The following is a 27,856-nucleotide window of genomic DNA, read 5'->3' as shown; positions in this document are numbered from 1 at the left end:
CTGGAGCGCCCAAACTGCCAGATTCGTGCATGTGCTGAGCAGTCTTAGTTGTAGTGACCTATGTTTATGTTTATTGATTTTGCTGTTTCCTCTTAGTTTACCAGCTCCCACATCAAATGAAAATAAAACAGATTTCTGTGGCTGGGAGATACGAAGTGAATGAAAATACATTCACATAATTACGGAAAGCTGAAATCTATTATTAGTTTCATGTTTTCTGGTTTTATGTTATTTCTGTGTTTTTGGCACTCGAGCAGTCTTGCAGAATGATGAAGTTATTTTTGTCGGTTTTCTAAAGAAATTTGGCTATAATTAATGTTTTCCGCTGAGGTAGTCAATTTATTTGAAAGGAAGTGTTTCATTCCACAGTATGGCTAGTTCCAACTGTCTGCTGAATTTCAAGTGCACGTTTTCATCTTCTGGCAAGTACGGCTTTTTGCCATAATAAACAACCAAATGTGAGATAGTGCAGTTCTGGTACTCCAAGACATTTGCATCCTGAAAACCACAGTGAAAAGCTTAGTATGAGGTTTGTGCCTACATCATTGTGAATATGGACATACAAATGTGCACTTCAAGACAAATTATATATTTTAGTATGGTTTACAAAATTCTGTTGCTCTTGGAGTATCCTCTGGTCTTCTGTTTCTTTTATGATGTAATGTAAGATCTCGTAATGCTTTATATGTACGAATTTATGGGCTTCCTACGTCATTGTAGCTGCGCACACGTGGTAATGCCTTCTTTCTGGCACTCTCTGTCAACTACCGAAACAAACCTATTTCTAACAGGTTTCGGGGAAAATATTGCGGATGGTGGTTCGAAAAGCGTTACTTTCAAAGTAAATTTTCTTTTATGTAATATGAAATTTGTTACACATGGGAATGTGAAATGAATTTCATAAATCACAGAACATTTGACTCTCATTTAAAGCTTATCGCTTTTAGGACCAGCCACTTGAAGAATTTTGAGCCCAGAAGAGCAGACATTTATATCATTATTTTAAATTTTACTGGCACATTTGTGTGGTGTATCTTAAACTGTAACACTCGCTAAAAAAAGACTAGTATTACATGCAAAAGCTTAACTTCTCTTGTAGCTTATTAATGTTCAAGATCAATATTATATGTGAAACCTTAGCTTTTTTTTAGCTACACTACATATGTTAACTTAGGCCATTAGCTTTTCCTATTTGTGTGTTCGCTTAACTTTAGTGTTGTTGCTACTGGCTGACAACATCACATTATATACTCTGAATGTCTGCTGTCATTGGCTGATGAGGTCACATGACATGAACAATGATTGGCTTACAAAAGGGCATCGCAATCTTGATTTCAATGCTTTAGATACTAACTTGCTGTGCTTGGTGGAATTCAAATTTATAGTTTCGTAATTACGAAAACATGAAGTGTACATGTCGCTGCCCCCCCCCCCCCCCCCCCTCTCCGCGCACCCTAAAGTGGCGGCAGGAAGAGCTACACCAGAGTATAAAATGTTAACCATTCAAAGGACTGATAAGTTTTAAAGTTCTGTGGAAAAGTATATTGCTACTTAACACGGAAAAAGTGTATTTTCCCACGGAAAAAAATTATTTTTTAGCGGGAAATCCGGGATTTTTTTTACTTTTCCGCATCTACACCCTGCATAGAATACTTTTAATTGACTGACGAATAAGAAAATAGCAGAGTAGTTGTGTAAAAGTGTTGTGAAATTCTTATCGAACTTTGCACGTACAATGAGAGCCCAGTTCACTGTCCATTTATTGCCTTGTGCAGGACTATTGTATCTGGAGGCTCTGGCACTATATGGCTGATTATCTCTCAAAGGTTTAGGTGCATATTTTGTGCATGAAATGAGGACATTAGAATATTCTTAAAACCTCACTCTTGCTACTCATTAACACTTCTTGTTTGACATAATTATCTTTTTCACATCAGAGAAGCTACAGTTAAACTTTTGATGTGTGAAACAGGCTGTGTTGCAGTTCAACTAAATTTTAAAACCAGATCTTGGGCTCCTTTAAAATCTCCATACTGTTTATAAAATTTGATGTGGTGATCCTAAATAGCACAGTACCCTGCCTGCCTGGAATGCTCTCAAGAGCTACTGTGGTACAACTGTGGTTTGCACCTTTAATGAACCAAGACGAATTATATCACCACCAAAGAAATGTAAATCGCATCCGAACAAACAAAATAAACAAAAATAAATTAAAAATTTGGTCCATATCTTTGCACAGGACCCAACAATATGACATAAAAATCGTAATTACGCAGCTGAAGGACTCCAGTCAAGTATGCGTATGAGGTCTTAGATTCATGTTACTTTGCAGGAGTGTGTAGAGAACATGGAGCCACCAAAGTAAATGTATTGAAATACTGATATAAAAATATAGTGCCAAAGAAGTACATGTAGAGGATAGAGAGAACACTAACAATCACATAGAGGTCCGGGGTGGGTGGCTTCTATAGTGGCAGGGTTGAGTTCAGGTGATGGGCTGTCGTCAGGATGTTGTCTAATGGTGGCTCAAGAGAACATCATTACAGTTGCACACATTACAAGCTACAGTCTTCGTACCATCATCCTGTAGTAGCAATGCTCCCTCGGTGTGTGCTGTCAGCAGTGAAGTCAGTGGTGCTGATACAACTGCCAGTGGCATGGCTGGTGGTCAAGATAGAATGCTGACGTTTGGCATCCATAGTAGAATGTGCACTGTCCCGTCACGAGTCCACACCTGTGCAGATGCTGAAACCCATCATGATTCTTGCAGAGGAAGACAGCCAGGCTCTCCATGATGGTGTCTGCTCTTATGAGTGGAGGTGTACAGTATCTGTTTGCGTGCACAAATATATGTGGTTGGGTAGCTGCACTGCCCCGATCATGAACAGTTGCCCTCCAAGACAGAAATCCGGCTGTGGCTAAAGGTAGCCCAGAGGTGATGAGTCGATGGAAGTGGACTTAAAACATGCAATAGCCCTATCACTAGTGGAGCCTAAGTCTTGTAGTGGCAACTTATAAGAATTGTCACCCCATCATCTGACATGGATTTCCCTTCGTAGTTGGTGCTGCCAGGGTGCAATGCCTTAATATTGTAGCAGCCATTTTCATTGTGCCTGTATGTGATTCAGTGCCTCTTCTATATGATGAGTAGCAATCTATCCTCTTCGTATTATTGTTATTCCACCCAGAAATTTCCATTGTTTGAGGTAAATGATGACTGCATGGAATGAAATTTTCACTCTGCAGCACACAGTTTTAATCTGCCAGGAAGTTTCATATCAGTGCACACTCTGCTGCGGAGTGAAAATATCACTCTGGAAACATCCCCTAGGCTGTGGCTAAGCCATGTCTCCGCAATATCCTTTCTTTCAGGAGTGCTAGTTCGGCAAGGTTTGCAGGAGAGCTTCTGTAAAGTTTGGAAGGTGGGAGACGAGGTACTGGCGAAAGTACAGCTGTGAGGACGGGGCGTGAGTTGTGCTTGGGTAGCTCAGTTGGTAGAGCACTTACCCGCGAAAGTCAAAGGTCCCGAGTTCGAGTCTCGGTCCGGCACACAGTTTTAAACTTCCAGGAAGTTTCATATCAGCGCACACTCCGCTGCCGAGTGAAAATCTCATTCTAGAACCTGGATTCATCTGAAAAAATGACGGTTTGCCATTTGTGCACCCAGGTTTGTCGTTGAGTACACCATCGCAGGCGCTCCTGTCTGTGATACAATGTCAAGGGTAACTGCAGCCATGGTCTCCATGCTGCTGCAAGCAGCATCGAACTGTTTGTGCAGATGGTTGTTGTCTTGCAAACGTCTCCATCTGTTGACTCAGGGATTGAGACGTGGCTGCGCGATCCGTTACAGCCATGCGGATAAGATGCATGTCATCTCGACTGCTAGTGATACAAGGCCATTGGGATCCAGCACAGCATTCCGTATTACCCTCCTGAACCCACCAATTCCATATTCTGCTAACAGTCATTGGATCTCGACCAACGCAAGCAGCAATGTCCCAATACGATAAACCGCAATCGCGATAGGCTACAATCTGACCTTTATCAAAGTCGGAAACGTGATGGTACACATTTCTCCTCCTTACACGAGGCATGACAACAACGTTTCACCAGGCAATGCCGGTCAACTGCTGTTATGTGTATGAGAAATCGGTTGGAAACTTTCCTCATGTCAGCACATTGTAGATGTCGCCACCGGTGCCAACCTTTTGAGAATGATCTGAAAAGCTAATCATTTAAATATCACAGCAGCTTCTTCCTGTCTGTTAAATTTCACGTCTGTAGCACGTCATCTTCGTGATGTAGCAATTTTAATGGCCAGTAGTGTAATTTGTGGCAGTATTTCACTGGTGGCTGTTTCCCCCAGTTGGAGCATTGTCTCCTTCAGTTCTACCATATGTCACCAAAGTTCAGTTATGGCTTGATGCTTGAACAGAAAATCTAGCCCCAGTATTGTGCAGTAATGTTCACGTACATGAGGTATGACTACCACGCACTCCTGAGATTGTTCTGCCCCAACCTGAAAATGTAATATTGCTAAGCCCAATGAGTTCACGTCATTATCCCCCACCTCATAAAGTATAGTGCAGTGCATTTAACCTTTTCCTACCTATGAGGTCCAAGCGCACCACTGACACATACACACTTGTGTCCAATAAAAATGCATGCTTCTTACCCCTATCTTGTTCTCCACCTTGCATATGTTTCTTCAGCAATGAAATTTAATGGGAACGCCATCTCTCAGACTTGGTGTTCCCGTTTGTATTTAACGCCTGAACATTTCGCCCCTGCCGATTCTGCACCTTACTTCTGCAAACTCGTTGCTGGTCACATAGTGACTGATGGCATTGCCACTATAGGTTCCCTGCACACCCACATCTGTACCACTTTGTCAGTAGATATAACTGTTGCTCAATAACACTCCAGCATTTAAGTCTCTTACGGTACTTGCCTGAACCCTCCTAGACACATCATGCAGCAGGCATCTTTAGTAAAGCACTTGGAGCCTATGCTCCGCTTTCTGGAGAATAATCTTATTTGCTTCACTTTTCTTATCCTGTCACTGAAAGTTACCACTGACTCACTGTGCTTCTGTGACATTCTACTCAGCTGCCCCAAAAAGCCTCATGCTAGTCTGTTCCCTGCAGCATTGCTTGAGCCTTTGTCCAGATTGTTCAAACATCAGTGCCGTTTTCAGTTATTCATTTCAACACACGAATTCTTTTGCCTCCTCATCAATTGCAACATATGATTCGTAATAGCTCATCATCTGTCCAAAACCCAATCTTTGCTGCTGCCTTCAGATCAACCAGAAATGACAATACGTTCTCAGTTGTCTTGCCAGAAAAGGGAGTAATCAAACTAGTGGCAGCTGGATCCACTGGTAAAAGAGTGTGATGCCCCACCTTCTTTCATAGCAAACATTTGACTGTGCACCTGATTTGTCCACAGATAATTGTGCTGCCTAATTTATTAATGACTCAACACCCCCTCCCTTGATGCACTCTGTATCCTGGACTCTGTCATTGTGGAAGCTTAATCCCTAGTACACAAAAAAGTATAACAAAATAACACTGCCGGCCGTGGTGGCCGTGCGGTTCTAGGCGCTTCAGTCCGGAACCGCGTGACTGCTACGGTCGCAGGTTCGAATCCTGCCTCGGGCATGGATGTGTGTGATGTGCCTAGGTTAGTTAGGTTTAAGTAGTTCTAAGTTGGAGGGGACTGATGACCTAAGATGTTAAATCCCATAGTGCTCAGAGCCATTTGTGAACCATTTTTTGAAAACAACGCTGGGACAATGCCCAAGCACAGTCATAGAATATTAGCTTACACATTATGTCTGATCATGAGCCAAATTGACTCGCTACACTGCCCAGCAGTATGGCCACAATGGTGGCACGTGAAACACTCCACTGATACCGATTCAGCGTATGGTGCTCTAATAACTTGCACTGCGAGCACCTTACTGGTTGGAAATATCACTGCCTGGGGTTACCATGAAATTGTGACAAATCAGTTGGTTCCTCCACCTTCATAAATACTCTCAGTTTACAATGATCATCCGACATAGATCCCATCGTCTGTAAGTGAGAGTGGGAGAAGAAAACAAAACAGTTGTCCACCCGTGCCACTGTAACTCTCAGATGCTAACCGCTGTGGCTGCTACGTGATGCTGGGTCTGGCTGCTAGTGTTCGTCTCGGAAATTCTTCTGACACCAGGGTTGGGTGGGCTCTACAGCTGCGGGGTCAAGTTGAGGCAGTGGGTTGTCATCGAGATGTTGTCCAGTGGTGCCACCAGTAAGTGGCTGCCCTCCTAGGCAGAAGTCCAGGTGCAGTTAGCCCCAGCTGTCCCACCAACTGATCAGCACCAAGTCCAAGGGAGTGGACTCGGAACATACAGCAGGCTCGTCAGTGGTGGAATCCGGCTCTTATCGTGGCTGCCTGCAAACCCGTTCTGCCTTGTTGCCCGGCATGGATCTTTCCTCGTAGTTAGTGCACGATGGGTATTTATACAGATTCGGTGCCCACATTGTTGATATGCTGAGTTTTGGACCCTGGCCACCAATGTGGAAATCTGATGGTAGTATTGCTGCATCTGATGGAATGGTGGTTTGATCTGTGGCCTGCTTGTAACAGCTGTGGCAGAGTTGCTTTTTAACTTTGTAGCACCCAAAAGTGTTGGTGGCATTACAGTCTGAGAGTTTAACATGACTGTTTAAAGCATTCCATTTGGGCCACAGTGACTGCTGCATTCCCCCAGACATTGTAAAGTTTATCGACTTCTTTGTGTGGCTTCTGCTTACGAGAGGGAGGATTCAGGCAGATTGCTATATGTTTCAGAAATACTGTTATAGATTTTAAAATCATCATCATCAATTTCAGAACGAGATTCTTTGAGCAGCCTCTGAATTTCTCCCTCAGTCAAACTGTCTCCATTTTACAACAAACTTCCGCAATCAAGACAACTAAGGAAGCACACCGCAACAGTGAATGTGCAGGAACTGGTTATGCCTTTAATATGTTTTTCAAGTCATGTAGCACTTTGTAATAGTACTAAAAGAGCAAACACCTGACTTCAGGACATCACTGCTCGGCAATAATGCATAGTGAAGTAAACAATCAGGAAAACAGCACTCGGAGATTCTTCCGCAACGCACCCTCTGTTTCTACGGGCAGCGACTAGAATGTATTAAAGATGTATATGGTTGCTAACATGTAAGAAATGTTACAAGAAAGTAGCCGCAAGTAAGGGATTAGAAAGAAGTAATTATTAATTGGAATATTTTAAAATTAAAGTGACATTGGCTTATATACATGTGGTTGTAGGAATTGTAAATAAATTAAACTAGGTTAGCGTCAACAAACGAGAGGAAGGTTCTGACGACAAGGCTGAATTAGTTAAAGACAGTAATGTTGAAATCAAAGCAACCAGCTTTTTCAAAATCATTCTTCAGGCTTCACCCATTTTTTGAATGCTTCACGGAAACAAGAAAACAATAATGGCTTGTAGTGGCACTCATAGTTCAACACCAGAAAATGCATCTTTTGTGCCTAAAAGAAAAAGTAGGCTAAAGAATAAAATTTTGGCATTCAGAATATCAGGATCGGGTATAGAGGAACTGTTACAATACAGTTGAGTAAAAAGATTTAATTGCTACAGTGATATGGTAGTTATACCTCATTGTTTGAATATGAACAAGTTATGGTTTGGTGTTGCTCAGTTCATTCCAAACTTGATGCAGTGTGAAAGATTGTTGGCACAGGAACTTTGATACTCGGTTTTGTAATTTCATCTTGTGAAATTCCATTTATTGTATTATTTACAAAAATTGTTTGGGCGGATATTCATTAGTGTCTGGTGGTTTTGAAATGAGACTGCTGTCACCAACAAAACAGCAGGACAATAATCTGGCAGATAATAAGCTTTCTTTACTATTGTTGCACTAGTTTCAAACTGTTGGACAGTCACCTTAACTTACCCACCAACAAACAGGGTGCACTTGGTTTACATTATATATGTGTGTATAATTTGAAATGCAGCATATCATTTTTATACAGTAATTATGTGTTGTGACTCTTCAGGCTTTCCCGGCGGATATGTTGTAAATTGTCTTCACGGGTGTGCCTCCGGATGACGTGCAAATCCCACAATATTTCCTCGGAGCAACTGTCCGACATCATCAGGTGGTTGAACCTCACTGGTGGCTAGGTACTACTGACAAGATCCGCATGTCGACGCCGCTGTATATAGAGCACGCACGTGAAGATTGCGCAGGCGTGGGAACCACGCATGTGCAAAAATTTGCAGATAGATGGCGCCAGACTCTTAACACCCTCTGCCGGGAAACGCAGAGCGGCCGTTCTGTGCATGCGCTGATGCTGTGTTTACTAACATGCTACCAAAGTTATGACGGGTCTATTATCGAAAGCTCTTTGCTTTCTCGTCGTGATTTAACAGCAGCCAATGCAGGGTTATAGGCTGTACTCAATTGAAATCCCGCATCCTTGTTGATAAGGTTGTCAGCTGTACGGATATGTATTGCTTCCTTAATGACGCAATCCCAGAAAGAGGATGCTGGGGATAAAACTTCCGTCTTTTCATAAATCATGTGGTGTCCTGTGTTCAGACAGTGTTCTTTAATTGCCGACTTCTCCGGTTGGCGTAGGCGTGTATGATACTGATGTTCATCGCAATGTTCTTGTACTGTGCGACATGCCTGACCTATATATGCCGCCCCACACTGACAAGGAATCTTGTACACACAACGTTTCCTCAGAACGAGATCATCCTTAACCGAACCTAACAGGTTTCTTAGTTTTGCAGATGGTTGGAAAACACACTTGATGTCATATCTTTTGAGGACTCTTCCAATTCTTGACGACATGGCACCAAAGTACGGCAAGAAGGCCAAGGTGGTGGGTGTCTTCGTATCTTCATTCTGCTCCATAGATTGAACTCGCTTGGGCCTGAATGCATTACGTATCTGTCTCTCAGAATAACAAGTTTGAGGAGGACATAGTGGCACTATTTAAACATGTGCTTACTTCAACATACAGCCCCCCTTCTCCTGTGGTGGCCAATTATTTTATGGAGGGCTTTGAAGATAAAGCACTACAGTCAGCCACTCTCAAACCCTCTTGTTTTCTGCGGTATGTTGACGATACGTTTGTGGTGTGGCCACACGGACTGGATATTCTACCTACATTTCTTCATCATTTAAATTCGCTCCATCCGAATATTAACTTCACTATGGAAGTGGAAAACGATGGCACTTTACCTTTTCTTGATGTTTTGGTACGAAGGAAAGCAGATAGAACCTTGGGACGCAGCGTATACTGCAAGCCAACGCATACAGATCTATATTTTCAGGCCACAACTGCCATCATCCAGCACAATGCGGTAGTGCATTGCATACGCTAGTTCATAGAGCGCGTGTGGTATCTGACTCTGAAAGCCTGCCGAATGAGATGGAACATTTGAAACAGTCTTCCATCAAAACGGTTATTCTGAGAGACAGATGCGTAATACATTCAGGCCCAAGCAAGTTCAATCTATGGAGCAGAATGAAGATACGAAGACACCCACCACCTTGGCCTCTTGCCGTACTTTGGTGCCATGTCCTCAAGAATTGGAAGAGTGCTCAAAAGATATGACATCAAGTGTGTTTTCCGACCATCTGCAAGACTAAGGAACCTGTTAGGTTCAGTTAAGGATGATCTCGGTCAGAGGAAATGTGGTGTGTACAAGATTTCTTGTCAGTGTGGGGCGGCATATATAGGTCAGGCATGTCACACAGTACAAGAACATTGCGATGAACATCAGCGTCATACACGCCTATGCCAACTGGAGTATTCGGCAATTGCAGAACACTGTCTGAACACAAGACATCACATGATTTATGAAAAGACGGAAGTTTTATCCCCAGCATCCTCTTTTCTGGGATTGCGTCACTAAGGAAGCAATACATATCCGTACAGCTGATAACATTATCAACAGGGATGCGGGATTTCAATTGAGTACAGCCTATAACCCTGCATTGGCTGCTGTTAAATCACGACGAGAAAGCAAAGAGCTTTCGATAATAGACCCGTCATAACTTTGGTAGCATGTTAGTAAACACAGCATCAGCGCATGCACAGAACGGCCGCTCTGCGTTTCCCGGCAGAGGGTGTTAAGAGTCTGGCGCCATCTATCTGCAAATTTTTTGCGCACGCGTGGTTCCCGTGCCTGCGCAATCTTCACGCGCGTGCTCTATATACAGCAGCATCGACATGCGGATCTTGTCAGTCGTACCTAGCCACCAGTGAGGTTCAACCACTTGATGATGTTGGACAGTTGCTTCGAGGAAATATTGTGGGATTTGCACAACGTCATCCGGCGGCACACGTATGAAGACTATTTAAATAATTATGTGTTATTTGGAATTCTTTCTCTATGTGTGAGAGCTTAATAAAATCACGGAGCACATTGAATTAACTTTGTAAGTCAACTAACACGGTTTTCCATTGTAGCTTATATCAGGTTACCATATGGTAGAACACAAAATGACCAGATTGCGCTGCCAGTTATGTTGTCGAACCAAATACGAAATGAGTAAAGTCATTGTGTTACGTGTAGAGCTTTTATGAAATCCGTGGCTCATTTGAGAAACAGGCTTATTAGCTACTTAAGATTTGTCCAGCTCATCATCCTACAAACAGGACACATACAATGCCAGATAAAAAGTTCGTGAACAGTCAAAAGCAAGCATGAAACTAATGTGACTTTTTTGAAATCGGAATGAGCTCTGTGTTAGATGAGTTGAAAATAGTTCATTATATTAATAATCATTGCAGGTATATAAATTAAGGACATCATTTATATAACTTTTATCAAAATATTTGTTTCCCATTTTGTGAAAAACTTAAACAAGAATCCTGTGATTATATAAGACAACAAATTTTAACTTTTTGCTTTCGACAAAAGGCCAAAATAGTTGATTTACATGGATCTGGGTTTGTTAAAGTTGAAAATGACAATTAAAAATCAAGATCAGCTCAGGTTTGGAAGTTACTGAAACTTTTATGTTCTTTACATATTATAATGCGACATAGTCAATCAAGCTAGCAGTGGGCAACACACATTTACTTACAAATTATTTGACAGTGGTTTTGATGTTAATTTGATGCACTCATCACAAATATGTCCATTTTTTCTAGAATGATTCTAGTCTTTTTAGATGCAGGGTGTTGAGGCTCATATTTTTACCAAAATATTGATACATATATTTTTCAAATTTTGTTAAAAAATTTTAATAATGATGAAAATATCTAAATGGATTTAAACAATTTAAGGGGTGCTGAATCCATATAACACATTATTTTTGTCAGATAGGCCCTAGTTTGTTTTAGATATTTGGAAGGCTATGTCACTGAAACATACGAGCAATGCAAAGTTTTAAAGTCTACCCTATTCACAAATCATGTTGAAAAATAAGTGCTTCAGACTAAGTACACGAAAAGCTACAGTCAGTTTAAGTCACTATTAACAGCTACCTTGTGTACAACACACACTTCTCCTTACCTGTCACTTACGGGGAAGATGTAGAGAAATATGCCAACACTGAAGCACTGAATCTTCCATGGTATCGATATTCCATTACAGAAACATGTTGGTAAAATCTATTGCCATATTTATCACTAAACACGCTTCAGTCTTCAAGAAAAATGTTGATATGTGAGTGAATGAAGTGCATTTTGAGTGATACATTGCAGTGCAGTCTCTCATGGGCACATAACATGGTCATAGGCACATACAAGGGTGGTTTGAAATGTTGTCGGAATGGAATAGAAAAAAAGTACTTACAACACTGAAACTTTTTATTTTTATTTTTCAATGTAATCTCCTTGTAGATTAATGCACGTGGTCCAACGGTGTCCCAGTGCCTTGATTCCATCTCGAAAGAAAGTTTCCTCTAGGCCTGCTAAATAGTTGTCAACTCTGGCTATCAGCTCTTCGTTTGAAGTGAATCTTCGTCCACCAGGAAAAATTTTCAGTTTTGGGAAGAGATGTCTACTTCGCAACAGTTGAATATGAAGGAACAGAGTCCCCCAGTGTATTCTGGAAATTGGCATGAATGTTCTTCACTTTCGTACCTTTCTTTACAAAGTACTTAATTGCTGCTCGAATCTCGATTTCCCCCCCATCCCCCCTTTTTCTTTTCTTTTCTTTCTCCCCATCTTCGCAAATCACTACGGAGGAACAACAACAGAGCCACATCACCACCACAGCTCTCTTCTGAGAGCACTGACGTGGCATCTGTTTACAGGCAACAATCCAATGAATATCACGTGAACATCTCGTTGTGCTAGCGCTGACCTCTCATGGTGATTCTGAGAACTTTTCAATCCACTCTCTTACATGGTCAGTCACAAGTTCAATGTAATTTTCAGCCCTCCTATTGACCAGAAACAATGTCATACCGTTCTGAAACTATTGCCACACGTTTAGCACATCAAGACTTTTCGTCATGGCCAGTCCTGTTTGTAACATAAGTCCTTAGCACGATTGTCCCACTCACAAATGTAGCAACAGTACTTAGTGTACCCACCGTGTAGGCCCACAAGCATACCAGTGACTTTTAAATCAGCACATATGAGCCACTGTTGCTTATCAGAGTTAGTGTTGTGTAAAATATCTCTCAGCATGATGTAACTTCCCTTTGCTAACGCTGCATATTCCACTGGAATGGAAGGAAGCATGTTGCCATCATGTAACAGTGTGGCTTTCAAACTAGTTTTTGAACCACTTATGAAAAGTCTTCTGTAGTCTTGTTTGTATAAGATATTGAATTCTTGCATCAGAGCTTCAATATATGTACACTATGTCATTATATTGGTTGTGTCAAAAAATCTTTCGAGTGGTTTTTGACATCAGCAAATAGTATGAGTGTGTGCTGAAAAGTAATGCCTCTGAATTTTTTATGTGAAAACTCTTAAAGCTTTATAAGTAGAACAAACATTACTAACAATCTACAGCTTTTTCTTCGCGTTTGCGTATTTGCAGCCCTCTGCTGATAGAGGGCTCCGAATTATAGCATGTAACATGACGGTGTGTAACATAACTATGTTGATATACAGGAAATTACATGCTGTAATAGACTTTCGAACTCGAGGGGTTCGTCCACACCCAAGTGCAGTGACATCTGCAGGAGTTCAACACCTCAGGTTCGCTGTCGTTGATCATTCTCCATACAGTCTTGATTTGACCCCAACTGATTTTCATCTGTTTCCGGAACTTAAAGAACACCTTTGAGGACTTCACTTTGATGGTGGTGAAGTGGTACAAAGAAAGGTGAGGTTACGGCTGTGGCTCCATAAACAGTGACCTCTACAGTGAGAATACCAACAAATGGGTGTCTCGTCAGGAGAAATGTGTCCATTGCCAGGGTGACTGTCGTGAGAAGTAAATATGTAGACATGAAGAATAAAGATGTAGAATGTTAATAACATTTGTTTTATTTAAAAAGTTTTAAGAGTTTTCACATTATAAATTCATACTTTTCAGCACTCACTTGTACATACTCAAGCTGTATCTTCCACAAAATTCCACTCTCTGAAGCAAGAAGCTAATAGTTTGGCTTCATATTTTGGAAGGTTCAAGTCTTTAACAAGATCATTGAATTCAGCTTATGTGATTTTTTTGCATTTCATGTTGGTTTAAAGGTGGAATTGTTAGATGTGGAACAATGACATGTATCTGACTGGTCTTCATTTCTTCACTGTCACTATAAAAGTTCATTGTTGTGGCTGCTGCAGGGTATAGAACTCGTAAGACCCACTCCATGAGGCACTAGTCTCATTGCAATTGGTATATTAGGATACTGCATTATACTCTTTTCTTTTTTTTTTCTTGTTAAATCCTATATTGAGTGGAGGCAATGAGCAGTAGTAGCCAGTTACGTGGTTTGTAGGTTCGCGCCTAATGGCTGGCACTGCAGAATTCATGAAAACTTTTTTGCTTTTATCCTTGCACTTAGACTTGATGAACATGACATATAACAAACATGAGGAGCCCATGTTTTTGATTAGTCTCCTACATGGCACCCAAAGTATAGGAAATAAGCTTCTTTCACTGCTTAAGCTGGCTGTGGTGGCTGAGCAGTACTAGGCGTTTCAGTCCAGAACAGAGAGACTGCTACGGTCGCAGGTTCGAATCCTGCCTCTGGCATGGATGTGTGTGACGTCCTTAGGTTAGTTAAGTTTAAGTAGTTCTAAGTTCTAGGGGACTGATGACCTCAGATGTTAAGTCCCATAGTGCTCAGAGCCATCATTCCCTGCTTCTGACAATGTTATCGTCCTTTGTCCAAAAATTGCATCTCCACATGTGCAACAAAAATTGTTGGGGTTACTAACACACCTGTGGGGTATAACAGCAATTTTTATTCCACACAGTAACTCAGAAACTCACGCAAAAGTCACAATACACGCTGGAGCATTCCGGAAGGCAAGGAGTGTCATCAGACTGTTAGCTAGAAACAAAACACTGATGTAATATCAGATGGAGCACGTGTTCACCAGTCGATATATCTGAGGATGTGGTCAAGGTCATTGCCTCACATTACCATTTGCGTCTCTTAAAGCTGCATGAAACACAGCATTCACATGTGAATTGAGTGGTATTCTTGATATAACAAGAAAACGAAAGCTAAAAAACAGAAATAAGCATGTAACATACATCATATATCATGAAAATGGGAGCTAAAAAACAAAAATTGTCATTTTTTAATTCATCATACCAAAATCTATAAAGATTTGGTATTTTTCTTCATGTAAAAATTTGATTGTTGAAGAATGTAATCCTTAAATAAGGTTGTTTCTGGCTTAACTGTAACAAACTAGCATTGCCTATTCACTTTCAGTTATACACTAACATCTTTGCAAGCATCTGAACCATCAGAACATTCGTGATCATTGAGTATTGTGGTGATCCACAGTCTTGTCAGAGCTTACAGCTTCCTATGTAGGCAGAGTGTCATTGGTGCCTGAACTGAACCGGCACCGACAGCAGTTGTAAAACTATAGTGTATATCTAATATATATACCACTATAACAGTATACAGATTTCATGGGAACGTAGTATACTAAACATAGTATTAGAAGAAAAATTTGTCTTCAGAATTGGAAAAAAAAAAATGCATGAAACTCTGAGCTTTAATAAGGAAAGAACTGTTATGAAAGTGGTTGCTGAGCTTTACATGAATCTATAAAATACAATGATAGTGAAAAGAGTGTAGTAAAAATGGCACCAAGTGTCATTGATTGAACTGATGTTGCCAAACCTCTTATAAACCAAGTGAACACAAAGAAAAGGCTTCAGTGGTGTAAGGAGCTGGAAAATGCGCTTCCTACCACAAGCAACTTGTACTGCTTTTGTGCTTTTGACAAGTATGGGTGTTTGTGTCCCGTACCCCCCCCCCCCCCCCCCCCAACCACCTCCACCCCTCCGAAGCACAAGACATATTTACGTATGTGTGATACCATGGAAATGCACAATGTGGACTGCTTACATTCAGCTGCAATCCACATTGAAGGTACTTTTAAGTTCCGCATGTTTATAATGTGGTTTTAACTTGGTTTTGTGCTCATATCTTCACGCACAATGCTAGTAATGCCCAAAATTAATTTGATGAGCATGAAATGAAACAACAGTTTTCTTTCTGCTCTGGGAAAACATGTAAGAACTTGTTGCCATGTCTCCAGAATAAGTGGGGAAAATTGGACCATTTTGGTGCGAAGAATGTTGTACTGTCATACAGTGTTTATATACACTGAGCTGCAGGAGAAGTTATGCTGCTTTTTAGACCGTAAAGTGGCCTTCTCCTATTAAAAGTACAATACAATTTTTACAACCCCTGTATACCCCGTATTGAGTTTATGTATATATGAAATAAAGTAAAAAAGTTATTTCTTTGTGTGTCGTTCAAGCCTGAAAAAGTTTTATGTCCTGTTTATAATTAATTCATCTTCTGTATACATATCTTGTGAGTTTAACAGCTAAATGCCTGACTACTTTATATATTTTTTTTCTTTTTACCGTGATTTTTGTATGTTGTAAAAAGAAAGTCTTTCTGTGGTTCAGGTACCATACCAGTCAGTAGGGTCTGATATAAATGGCTAAGTGAGGTCCAACAAAAGTCAGTAACACACAAAGGTGTAGAATCTCCAATAGACCTGTTAAAGCACTGTGATGTTCAAACCAAACTTTGGGTTTATGATTTTTTTACTTTTTAAAGGAAAATATCGTGGCTTCTTTTACAATGTATTGATATTTTTAAGTTAATTCTTCCAATCTACCTGTAAACAAATCTGTTGTGTTACACCTTTCACAAATACACATTAGGGTGCTGATATTTGCCACAACAGTTAAACAGAAAAAAGTAATTTAAACACATTTAATCAGCATTTACAGTATTTGGAAAATGAAAAGTGCTGTTTCAATTATCCAGCCTCCAAGGAAACTGTGTAATAGTGACTTACCAAGCAGACTAACAAAAAAGATAAATACATGTGTTTTATTTTAATGGTATGTATGAAACTCAATTCTTTTTGATGTGGTATTTCTACATTTTATCATCTTTCTAGATTCATATAGACATCCCTCGCATGAGCCCACTGATTGCCTTGTTTCAACAAAAGACTGTTCAAGAAATGTTTGAAAGAATATTGTTTATCTGGGCAATTCGACATCCAGCATCTGGTTATGTTCAGGGCATAAATGATTTAGTCACACCATTTTATGTAGTTTTCCTGCAGGAAGTGATACCAGAAGGTGAGAGAACTTTTTTGATGGTTGTATACATATATATATGTTCATTCACTGTTGCTTCAAGGGCTACACTTTGTTAAGTTTTTAAGCATGAATTTGCATGTAGGGCTACCAAAATACATATGTTTCTGAATAGTATGTTCATGTTGTCCAAAACACTAAAAGCTTTGAGAGCATTATAAGAACTTATAAAAAAAAATTGTATTGCTAAGCTTGACCTCATAACTGCCTATAGTAGAGATGGTAGACTATGTAATGTCCATCGATCAGTCTGTAAAATAGAAACCTGACAAGTTATTTCCATGGTACATATGTTTCTGTTGTACTGAGTTTCACCTACTTCATGTATGTTATGTAAACCTGGGATTAACATTAATTTGGCATGAATAAAAGTTGCATTATTCTCTTATTTTTCCAAAATACTGCATAACTATTTGTTATTTTATTAGTCACACCTGTTTTTTGTGAACTTATCATTTCTCTTTTGCAAATCATTGCTTGCAGTGGAGAGAAAAGTTATCGGAGGCCTCTTCCAAATTTTTGCAGATATGTAGAGAATTTTTAGAGAAAGTATTTAACTTTTAATCTCTCATCATACTAAACTATCTTCATTGTCTTTTTGAAACCAGATAATTCTTGTTTATCAGTATTGAATAGCATAACTAAGTTGAATGTAGGGCCTGTCAACTAATTAGCGATTCCTTTGAATCTGTGGATGTATTTAATTTGATAATATTAGGCATTGCTTTTAAAGCATGGTCACTTTGTTAGTTTAAATTGTTCTAGAGCTATTTACATACATCATGTAAAACATAATCTTTTTGGCTTTGTGTTTAGTTTTTATCCTATACTGCTGGTACAAATAAAATCTGTCTATAATAAAGCTGATACTCTGAATTGCATTACAAGAGGATGTCATGTTTATATAAATGACAAAAGATTCCTTTAAAAGAGAGTAAAATAATGTAGTGTGTAAAAGGTTATACTTTTGTTCCCATTTATTATTTTTATTTTTCATTTCCCATGAGTACGTGAACAGCTATATTTGTTCCCATGAAAAACAACCTTATACTGTACTGCTCTATTAGCTAAGCACACACTTCACTCAGTTGAGCTATAGCTACAACTTTTGATTTTCTGTAAATTTATTTGACAACCTGAGGTGTAATTGTTGTTTAATTTTTGTAGACAGTGATATTGACAACTATGATGTTGAAAGTTTGCCACAAGGTCATAGAGACATAATAGAAGCAGACTCATTTTGGTGCCTTTCAAAATTTCTGGATGGCATCCAGGATAATTACATTTTTGCACAACTTGGTATTCAGCATAAAGTCAATCAACTCAAGGAGCTTATTCAACGAATTGATGGTAAGTATAGAAATATAATCAATGTTAGAAGTCACTGAATTTATAAACAATGCTTGTAGTTCTACAGATACCTCAGTTTGTCAGTTGCATATCTTTCCACTATCTAGAGGTGGTATTTTATTTCCTACAATAATATTTTATTTGAAAAGGTAATTTATCATAATTCTTTTGGTGTCATTGTGTTTTGTGCTTAAGTGGTATCTTTTAATCTTTCCTGTTGTGGGGTGTTGGATTTGGTTGGAGCATATCTCTAGGATGCACATGATCTAATTCTCATGACCAACATACTGAGGAACCATCCCAAATGATCTTACAAATTAATTAAAAATAAGGATACTCCTGTGCAATAGAAAGTGTTTTATTTAAATGAATATTAATAGGCACGGACAAATTAAGCATGAAGCAAATGAGTCCCACACCACTCATATAGACATATATGAGGGAGCTTTTAGCTATGACTGGAAACAAATGGTCACTATAACCATTTGATTTATTATCTTTAAACATGAGAATTACCCACCGATGTTTATAAAGAACTGTTGACAAGTGGACAAGGGGTAATAACACTGAAGTGTAACCTTGGCACAAGTGGGTGGAGAGAATAAAACTTACGTCAATAGTTCGTGGACAAGATGAGTGACTGCATAAATTATTAGCTGAAAGTACATGGAAAGATTGGAGCAAACCCCATAAGACTGCCAAAAATCTGCATTGAGAGCAATAAGCTGGATTTGTGACTTCAAGATCACAGAAGACAGCAAATTAACTTTGTGTCATAGCGACGACTGCACGTGTGACGATAGCCCATCTTACCAAAGCATGCAGAACATGACTAAAGTAACTGCCGGCAAAAGCAGCTGGAGAAGATGATTTCTGTCCTCTCTTTGTATTTAGTACTTGAGTACGGACATCCTTCCAGAGGCAGCAAGGCTCGTTTCACCAGTCATCTCTCATGTCCTAACCTGAAGTTGTAACTCTAAAGTGTACTCTTACAAATCCTACAGTGAAGTCACAACTTTACAAAGACCTAAAACAAAGTGTTTATTCTTCCAAATTTTAAAGCCAAGTGTTCTCCTTCTGGCTGCTCTGGAACTGTACTGTTTTTCCTCAGAGCAAGAACTCGCTGGCCAATGTTGGCAAAGTTTCAGACTGCTGACCAGTACAACTCAAGTGCAGAGAGAGAGAGAGAGAGAGAGAGAGAGAGAGAGAGAGAGAGAGAGAGAGAGAGGTAAGTTTGTTTTTCAAGAAAATAGCATTCTCACTGGCAATCTCATTAAATGTTTTTACAGCTTAATTAAAAAAGCTATCAGTACATGCTGAAAACTTAAAGCAGACTAGTTTGCTGTTTCAAACTCCGATACTTCATTATTATCTTTTATTGTTGTGTAGTATTTTTGTTTTGAGCTACATACTATTGATAAAAATAGAATTTGACTATATTCTTATTATCCACCTTCAGTTATAAATAAATAACGAAGGAACTTCAACAGCACAAAGAGAGGTCTTAAAACATGGATTGTACAATATATTGCAGTATGGTGGAAATCATCCCTATAACAGAAGTACAAGGAGCAGATATTCGAGTTCCGTGAGATGAATGAGAAGCTACAATTGTAGCCGGGAAACAGAGCTGAAGTAAAAACATATTGTAGCAGAGGATTTGATAAGTTAAGAGCAAGTTAAAAAAAAAATATTTTATCAGAGAAATGAAAAAGTCATATATTTGTGCTGTCATATTTTTCAAGAAATTAAGAGTACGTCAGTAGCACATAGAAACGAAACCCTGTCATGAACTACAACAAAAAAAGAAAAGAAAGAAAGAAAATACTAAGAGTTTAATTTGGTAGCATTCCCAAGAGGTGATTGACCCTTTCCACTGTGTAATGCAGACACAGGGCATCTCCATGTACTCGTATTTAAATCACTGCTGCCCAGGTGGCAAGTGCATCACAGAGAATTATGCAAGTCTTTGTGGAAACAATGAGGGGCCACTGACCAACAATTAGGATATACAGCAAAACAAAACATGTGCTTTCATTCAAATGCATTTACACAAGCATTACAAAACAAAAATTTTCAATGTGTGATATTATTTGAAACTCTTCAGAGTGGGCTGTTTCCATCATTTTGCTCAAATTGTATTGAAATGAATCTCTGTCACCATCAAAATCATTGTCATGAAACTCATTTTCACTCTCACTTTCATTTAGACATTCCTCTAAAAGCACAGCAATCTCTTTCTCTGAAAGGACTGTGCATGAATAACTATCCATATTGTGCCTACTAACTTTAAACATAATAATTATAAACTCTCTCTCTCTCTCTCTCTCTCTCTCTCTCTCTCTCTCTCTCTCAACACCACTGCTACAGTTCGACACCGAGATAATGCAGGCTTCTCCAGGTAGCAGCACCATGCAGCATAGTACAGTCTGATTTCCGACTGGAGCATGTAAGAGCTATGAAAATTCATGTTGAATGAGGCTCAGCATCAGAGCGGAAACCGAAATTTGCAGTGTAGCGCACCACTCACATTTGGAGTGGAAAGGGTTGATATTCAAATGATGGCGTGTCAATGCAATAAAATTCTCCTGGGTTTTCTTGCCACTTTTCTAGCAGCAAGAAACCCAACAGGAGTTACTGCAATGACATGCCAAAAAAAACTTTCATTTGCACTAAAAGTATCATCCAGGGGAAACGACAGTGATGTGGTGAAGAACCAAAAATTATACTTTCACTAACTCATACCAACAATCAAAGGTTAAGAATTTGACTAGACTGTTTAGTGTAACTCTCAAACTCATTTGCTTCATGAAGTTATGGTGAATTAACTTGCAATTAAGTAAGCTAATTTTTTTCACCGTTAAGTCCCAAGAGGATGTATTCAAGTTTCATAGAAAATCATAGTAGACTCAAATGCTTTTCTTGTTTCATCTGATGAAACTTGATGCTGGTAGACAGAGTTTGGTATGATTGAAGTCAATAGTGGACTAAAGGAGACTAGCTGTTTTTTCCACAACTAACTGAAGCTTCTGCTCAGAGATTTATGCAAGAAGACACTAGCAAAAGCTCATAAAATATTGTGTACATCTGAACTTCAGCAAAAAGTTGTTGCATTGATCTCATTTTGTATTGGCAATTGGCTGTCCCCATGCCCTGATTTCCTGTGGTGATAAAGTGACTGCAAACTCTGGCAATAATTTGGAAGTTATTGTAGTGGTGTTGGTAACTTAATGTACACTGTCCACTCACAGTAACGTGACCACCTGACCTGAATAACCACCTTTTGCAGCACGTAGCACTGTTAGATGTGCAGGAAGAGAGTCGGTAAGGTTCTGGAAGGTACTGACACGGATGAGAAGCTGTGCTGACTCCAGTGCCGTGACCACCTGTGGTAGATTTCTCGGTTGAGGATCCATATTACGAACAGCCCAATCAAGGTGGACCCACAGATTCTCGATTAGGTTTAAATCCGAGAAGCTTGGTGACCGTGGGAGTATGGTAAACTCATCCTTGTGCTCTTTGAACCTCAAAAGTACACTGCAAGCTGTGTGATACATTGTATTGTCCTGCTGGTAGATATCATTGTGCCAAGGAAAAACAAATTGCATGTAGGGGTGTACATGGTCCCCAAGGGTAGATGTGTACTTGTGCTGACCCATTGTGCCTTCCAGAATATTGAGATCACCCAGGGAAAACACTCCAACCTTGACCCTTACGACAATTGTTACAGGGTGTATCTTTTCGGACGTTTCGTGCTATACTCGCCATTGGTCATCTGTCCGATGAAGCATAAAATTTGATTCACCTGAAAAGGCCACCTGTCACCACTCGGTGTACATTTAGTTCTACATCTACATATGTGCTCTGCAAGCAGCTCATTGTATGGTGCGTGGCAGGGGGTACTCTGTACCACTACTCGTCATTTCCTTTTCTCTTCCACTCTTGAATAGAGTGAGGATAAAATGACTGTCTGTATGCCTCCATATGAGCCCTAATCTCTCTAATCTTATCTTCACGGTCCTTACATGAAATGTACATTGGCACAATAGTTGCAGTATTGGCGTGGAAATTCCAGCCATCATCACTGATAAGCAGCAGTCAGCATGGGTGCACGAACATGAACCAGGTACCAGCTGTGGATTCCTATATGCAACAATGTTCTCTGAAAGATTGTTGAGTAGACACTGTTGGTAGCCCATTGGTTTATGTGGACAGTCAGTTGCTCAACAGTTGCACGTCTATTCGCCCGACACATCTATACTTCTGTCATCTATGGCTTGTGGTTACCTCGGCAGCAGTTTTGGATATGGCGATTTTGCCATCCGTGGTATACTTTAACTGTGGCTCCGTGTGAACAATTTACAAACTTACCTGGTTTGATTGATAGTGCTTCCACCCTTGGCCTGAAAGTCGATGATCTTGCCCTTTTGGATGTCAGATAAATCGCTCCATTTCCCAATTACGATGACAACTGCACTGTGTCCCTCATCCCCCCGACATGCTTTATATACCCTCCACTTCTAGTACTGCCACCTGCTGTCAGTGATTGGTTATTGCACATAGACGTCGAACATAGGTGGTGGTCACATTGATGCGACTGGACTGGGTACAAATGCTGAAAGTGTACTCAGTTTTTAATTTAAATAAAAGATGTGTACGATTTCTTGTGAGGAACTTAGTTGAAATAAAAATGCACAGTGGTTCTACAAACAAAAACAAAGATGTCCTTCAAGACATAATGGATAGCACAAAGCTTTCCCCTTGCTTCAAAATCATTTCATTGCATTAAACCTGGAACTGATGAAAGTACATTGAAACAAAACTGTTTCAGCTATTTTCCATCATTCTTCCATATCATGCAAAATAAGTAAATGTTGTGTAATTATTTGTAATGTACTTAGTATAAAATTTAAAATAAGCATATAATTGAGTAATCTTTTGCAGCTGACCAGCATCTGTTCAGATGCGAAAAGTTATTGTAAGATGATGATCAGAAACAGATCAAGAGCCACAATAGGGCTGACTATCTGAACATGAAACTACTGTTGATTGCTGTAAAAGTTGTTTGTGATTAATTCTGAACACAAAATTATTATTTATGAATATATGTCATGCCTAATCAGCAACAACAGAAGTTGAGAAAAATTATGTTTGTAGTAAAATAATTTAAACAAAAGTGAAAACTGTCTGCATTTAGGAAATACCATAGCACTTGGTAAGATACATACCTGGAAAGAACTTATCAGTAGTCTTCACAGAAACAAAGTCTAGGAGTCTATGAATTTGACCTCTTACATGCAACCTAATTTCTGTAGAATAGCTCGTATTTATCTTATAGAGCTGAGTGACAGAAGTTTTCAGATAGATGATGATTTGAGTCTGTTAGGAATTGAGATAAATATTAGGACAAGCTGTAGGACACTTGCTGAAGGACACTTCAGGATTGCATTTTCACAGCATTTTCTGTTCTAAAGTGTAAAAAAGGAGTGAAGGAGTTTAGTTTGTTTATTATGGTTTTGTATTACGCTAGAAGTTGGGAAACTTTGCTTCTGCGTTATTGATGATAAAGTAATTTTTAAAAAGTTATATCATCAGTATTAAAATTTTGTCTGTGTTGATAATCATTTTCACAAAATGTCTTCACTGTTGCCACTAATAAGCATTTATGTTTCTACAGACAGATCAGTTTATTTTGGGTTTATACTCGTATTTAAATACTGTGCAGTGTTCGTTAAACAGCACACGTTCCATAACTATAGACCAACAAATATTGATTTTTCAGGCCAGCTGCATAGGCATCTCCAGAATCATGGAGTGGATTATTTACAGTTTTCTTTCCGGTGGATGAACAATCTGTTGACCCGTGAACTGCCATTACACTGTACAATTCGCCTATGGGATACATATCTAGCAGAGTCTGATGGATTTGCCTCGTTCCAGTTATATGTGTGTGCTGCATTTCTCTTGCATTGGAGAAGAGAACTCTTGCTTGAAAGAGATTTCCAGGTATTATTATTACTAATACATCTGCTAAGTCAGTTACTGTACATAATGTCCTATTATTGGCTTACAATTATTCTGTTTCATCTCTTACTGCCAGCAGGCAACAATACAGGAAATAATGTCTTGAACAAATACATAATTGTACTGCAGTGTTTACAGTGTACAGTCTTATTTAAATTAGCAGTTACCATAAATAATGCATATTTTTAAAAACAATAATTATATATTTATCCTGTGAAGATAAGGACCAAACGGTCCAGTCTTGCTTCTAACAAAGCATTGAACATATTTACCCTATGTTCATTACAACACACAAGTTATAAGAAAATAAGTCTTACATTCTATATGAGATATAACACTTAGAAATAACTATGACATAAGTAGTGGAAACAGTAGTTAGTAGCTATAGTAGAATGAACACCGTTATATTAGTTAATGACAAGTATAAGAATAGAAAGACGAATAGTTAGATTTAACCTGAGAGCACTGGCAGGTATGACCAGCAGAGAAGAGGGAGAGAAAGAGGAACATGATAGAACATTAATTATAAAGTGAGGGGAAAAGGAAATGGTGTGACAAGATTAAGAAACAAAAAGAGAACATAAAATCTTCCGCTTTACTCTTTAGCACAATATGTTAATTTTTGGGTAAAAAATTATGAGGTTGACAAAAGGAAATGCTTCAGCTTTTTCTTAATTGTGAAAGGGCATTACATTATTCATAGAATGCAGGATAATTAACAACAGAGGAGGACTTCGCAAATGTTTTTGTTTCATGAATGGCCACTGCTAGTAAACTTGATAAGTGTGAGGCTTTGTGTTGCAATTATGATGATATGACAGGTACTTTGTTTCTGATGTGAAATACCAGGAATCTTGCACTGTAAGAAGCTGATGAAGTAGATATGATAGTCACATAACTTGTCTGGCTGCAATCATAGTAACAGGGTGGGTGAGGCACTGAGATGGTCAAATAAATGGACTTTGCAGAAGTAACACACACAGTCATTTATGGTTGGGGCTAAGTGTTTCCTTAGTTTGCACTATGCACACCATGTTAGATTACAGTGTAGTAGTGGAGATTTGATGGAATGAGTCGTTTCACAAGTTTACATTTTGTGTCCTGTGAAAATACTTCACAAAATTTCTGGACAGTGTAGAGGCAATGGGAAATCTTTGGGCATGTTACGATGCTATTTTTTGCGCTCAGTTGAGGTACTCATCCAGTCATTTACAATTTTCTGATATTATTCAGAATTAATTAATTAATTAATTGCTGATGGGACTTACATTCAAGTCTGGCTGTTAAATGAAGGTGGAAGTCTTCAGCATAGAAATGGTGATGTTTACGGGTGGGCAGAATAGATCTACCATCTTGATTTACATGGCTGCTATGCAGATCACACTTAAGTGCCATGCAGAGGGTTCATTGAACCATCTTTACAATAATTCTCTATTGTTCTACTCTCGGACAGCACATGGAAAAAATGAACACCTATATCTTTCCGTGCGAGCACTGATTTTGCTTATTTTTTTGATGATGATTGTCTCCCTTATGTAAATCGGTGTCAACAAAATGTTTTCGCATTCGAAGGAGAAAGTTTGTGATTGCAATTTCGTAAGAAGATACCAGCCACAACGAGAAATGCCTTTGTTTTAATAATGTCCAACCCAAACTCTGATCCATGTCCATGAAACTCTATCTCCCCTGTTTCTCAGTAATACAAAACATGCTGCCCTTCTTTGAAATTTCTTGATGTACTCCATTAATCCTATATGGTAAGGATCCCACACTGTGCAGCAGTACTCCAAAACAGGATGGACAAGTGTAGTATAGGCAGTCTCTTTAGGAGATTTGTTGCATCTTCTAAGTATTCTGCCAATAAATGCAGTCTTTGGTTCGCCTTCCCCACAACATTTTCTGCGTGTTCTTTCCAATTTAAGGTGTTTGTAATTGGAATTGCTAGGTATTTAGTGGAATTTACAGCCTTTACATTTGATTGATTTATTGTGTAACTGAAGTTTAACGGAGTCTTTTTAGAACTCATGTGATATACATCTACATCAGTACTCTGCAAACCATCTGACTGTGTGTGTGGAGAGTACTTCTGGTACCACTAACTGAAACCCCCTCCCCCCTCTCCTCCCTTCACTGTTCCACTAGTGTATGGCTCCTGGGAAGAATGTATTGGATCTAATTTCTTGAATTTTTTCATTGTGGTCATTTCATGATACGAGATGTCATTGACATACTAGGAGAACAATAGTAGGTCCAAGACTGAGCCTTGTTGCTTGGAACACCTCCGTAACATCCTTGTTAAACCCTACAATATTCCCAGACTACCTTCTCTACCCAGCGGTTCCTACCCCTGTAACCGACCCCGCTGCAAAACCTGCCCCATGCATCCGCCCACAACCACCTACTCCAGCCCCGCTACTGGTAAAACATACACAATTCAAGGCAGGGCTACGTGTGAAACTACACATGTCATTTATCAACTGACGTGCCTGCACTGCACAGCCTTTTACATCGGCATGACAACAACCAAACTGGCTGAGCGAATGAACGGACACAGACGAACTGTCCGCCTAGGAGATGCCCAATACCCAGTAGCGGAGCATGCCCTCCAGCATAATTCTAGGGACCTAGGAACCTGCTACACCGTATGTGCCATTTGGCTTCTCCCACCCAACACTAGTCCCTCTGAACTGCGGAGATGGGAACTTGCACTCTAACACATCCTTTCATCCCGCCATCCCCCTGGACTGAACCTACGTTAAACAACCTCACTCCCATTCACTCTTCAGTCTTCTCCTCTTTCCCTTTCCTCTTTAGCCATTCATGCATCTTTTCATCCTACATAGTTGTGTTTATCTTTATACTTTACTTCTGTATGCATCCTCTTTGGTTTGAAGCTGGCACAGTACTTACAGTAGAATATCTTTGGCTTCCCTCTGGCAGACATTTGATAATATAATATTGTATTTAAAAGTTCAGTGACTTAGTCTGAGAGTATGGTGACATGTAAGTAGATTGTAGCACTTGGATATAGCTTTCTGAACTTTTAGTTTCCCTTAAAGGCCTTTGGCTCATACACTGTGCAAAATGTCCAAAGGGAAGTGCCGTTATGAATGTGTCACGTATGGAAACACTAAGCAAAGCAGGAAGCCAGTAAAACAGAACAATTATTTTACATTTGAGAGTAGCTTCAAACATGAAGAAATTTTTGTAACTTTCAGTTAAATCCAAGATGTCTAAATTAGGACCAAGCGAGGTGACACAGTGGTTAACCACTGTTTCCAAGCAACTTAGAGTCCTGGTCTGGCATACTGCTTTTTAATGTGCCAGGTAGTTTCAAATTGGTGCTGCACACTCACTGCAAAGTGAAAATTCTTTGTGCAAACTTATTCAGAAGTAACCGTCCTGTCATTTATTTTGTATTTATTATTCTGTTTCCATGGTACCATTGAAGTTTAAGATCTGTAATCATGGAATGAGTCTGTAGACAACACCGTGCATATAAAATTCCCCGAATCAGCTTCATAATGAAGATACCATTATGTACACTTGGAAGCACAAAAATTAGTGGTGGGAAAAGGAGCCACAGTCAAAGTCTGATACAGGACTGATATGAATGAAAGGCAGTACACTACTTTTTTAGGTTACATTGAGACC

General features: G+C 39.4%; 1 protein-coding gene across 3 annotated transcripts in view; it reads left to right on the top strand.

Annotated features, from left to right (window-relative positions):
• Positions 1–27,856, top strand: part of LOC126471442 (TBC1 domain family member 22B) — a 139,757-nt gene that overhangs the window by 95,186 nt on the left and 16,715 nt on the right. For all 3 annotated transcript variants that reach the window (XM_050099620.1, XM_050099621.1, XM_050099619.1), the window contains exons 8-10: positions 16,624–16,810; positions 17,996–18,178; positions 23,961–24,184. In XM_050099620.1, coding sequence (XP_049955577.1) covers positions 16,624–16,810; positions 17,996–18,178; positions 23,961–24,184 — 594 coding nt within the window. The remainder of the gene's footprint in view (positions 1–16,623; positions 16,811–17,995; positions 18,179–23,960; positions 24,185–27,856) is intronic.

This window comes from Schistocerca serialis, chromosome 3 (genome assembly GCF_023864345.2).
Source record: "Schistocerca serialis cubense isolate TAMUIC-IGC-003099 chromosome 3, iqSchSeri2.2, whole genome shotgun sequence".
NCBI classification, from domain to species: Eukaryota; Metazoa; Arthropoda; class Insecta; order Orthoptera; family Acrididae; genus Schistocerca; species Schistocerca serialis.
This window is presented reverse-complemented; position numbering and strand designations above follow the sequence as displayed.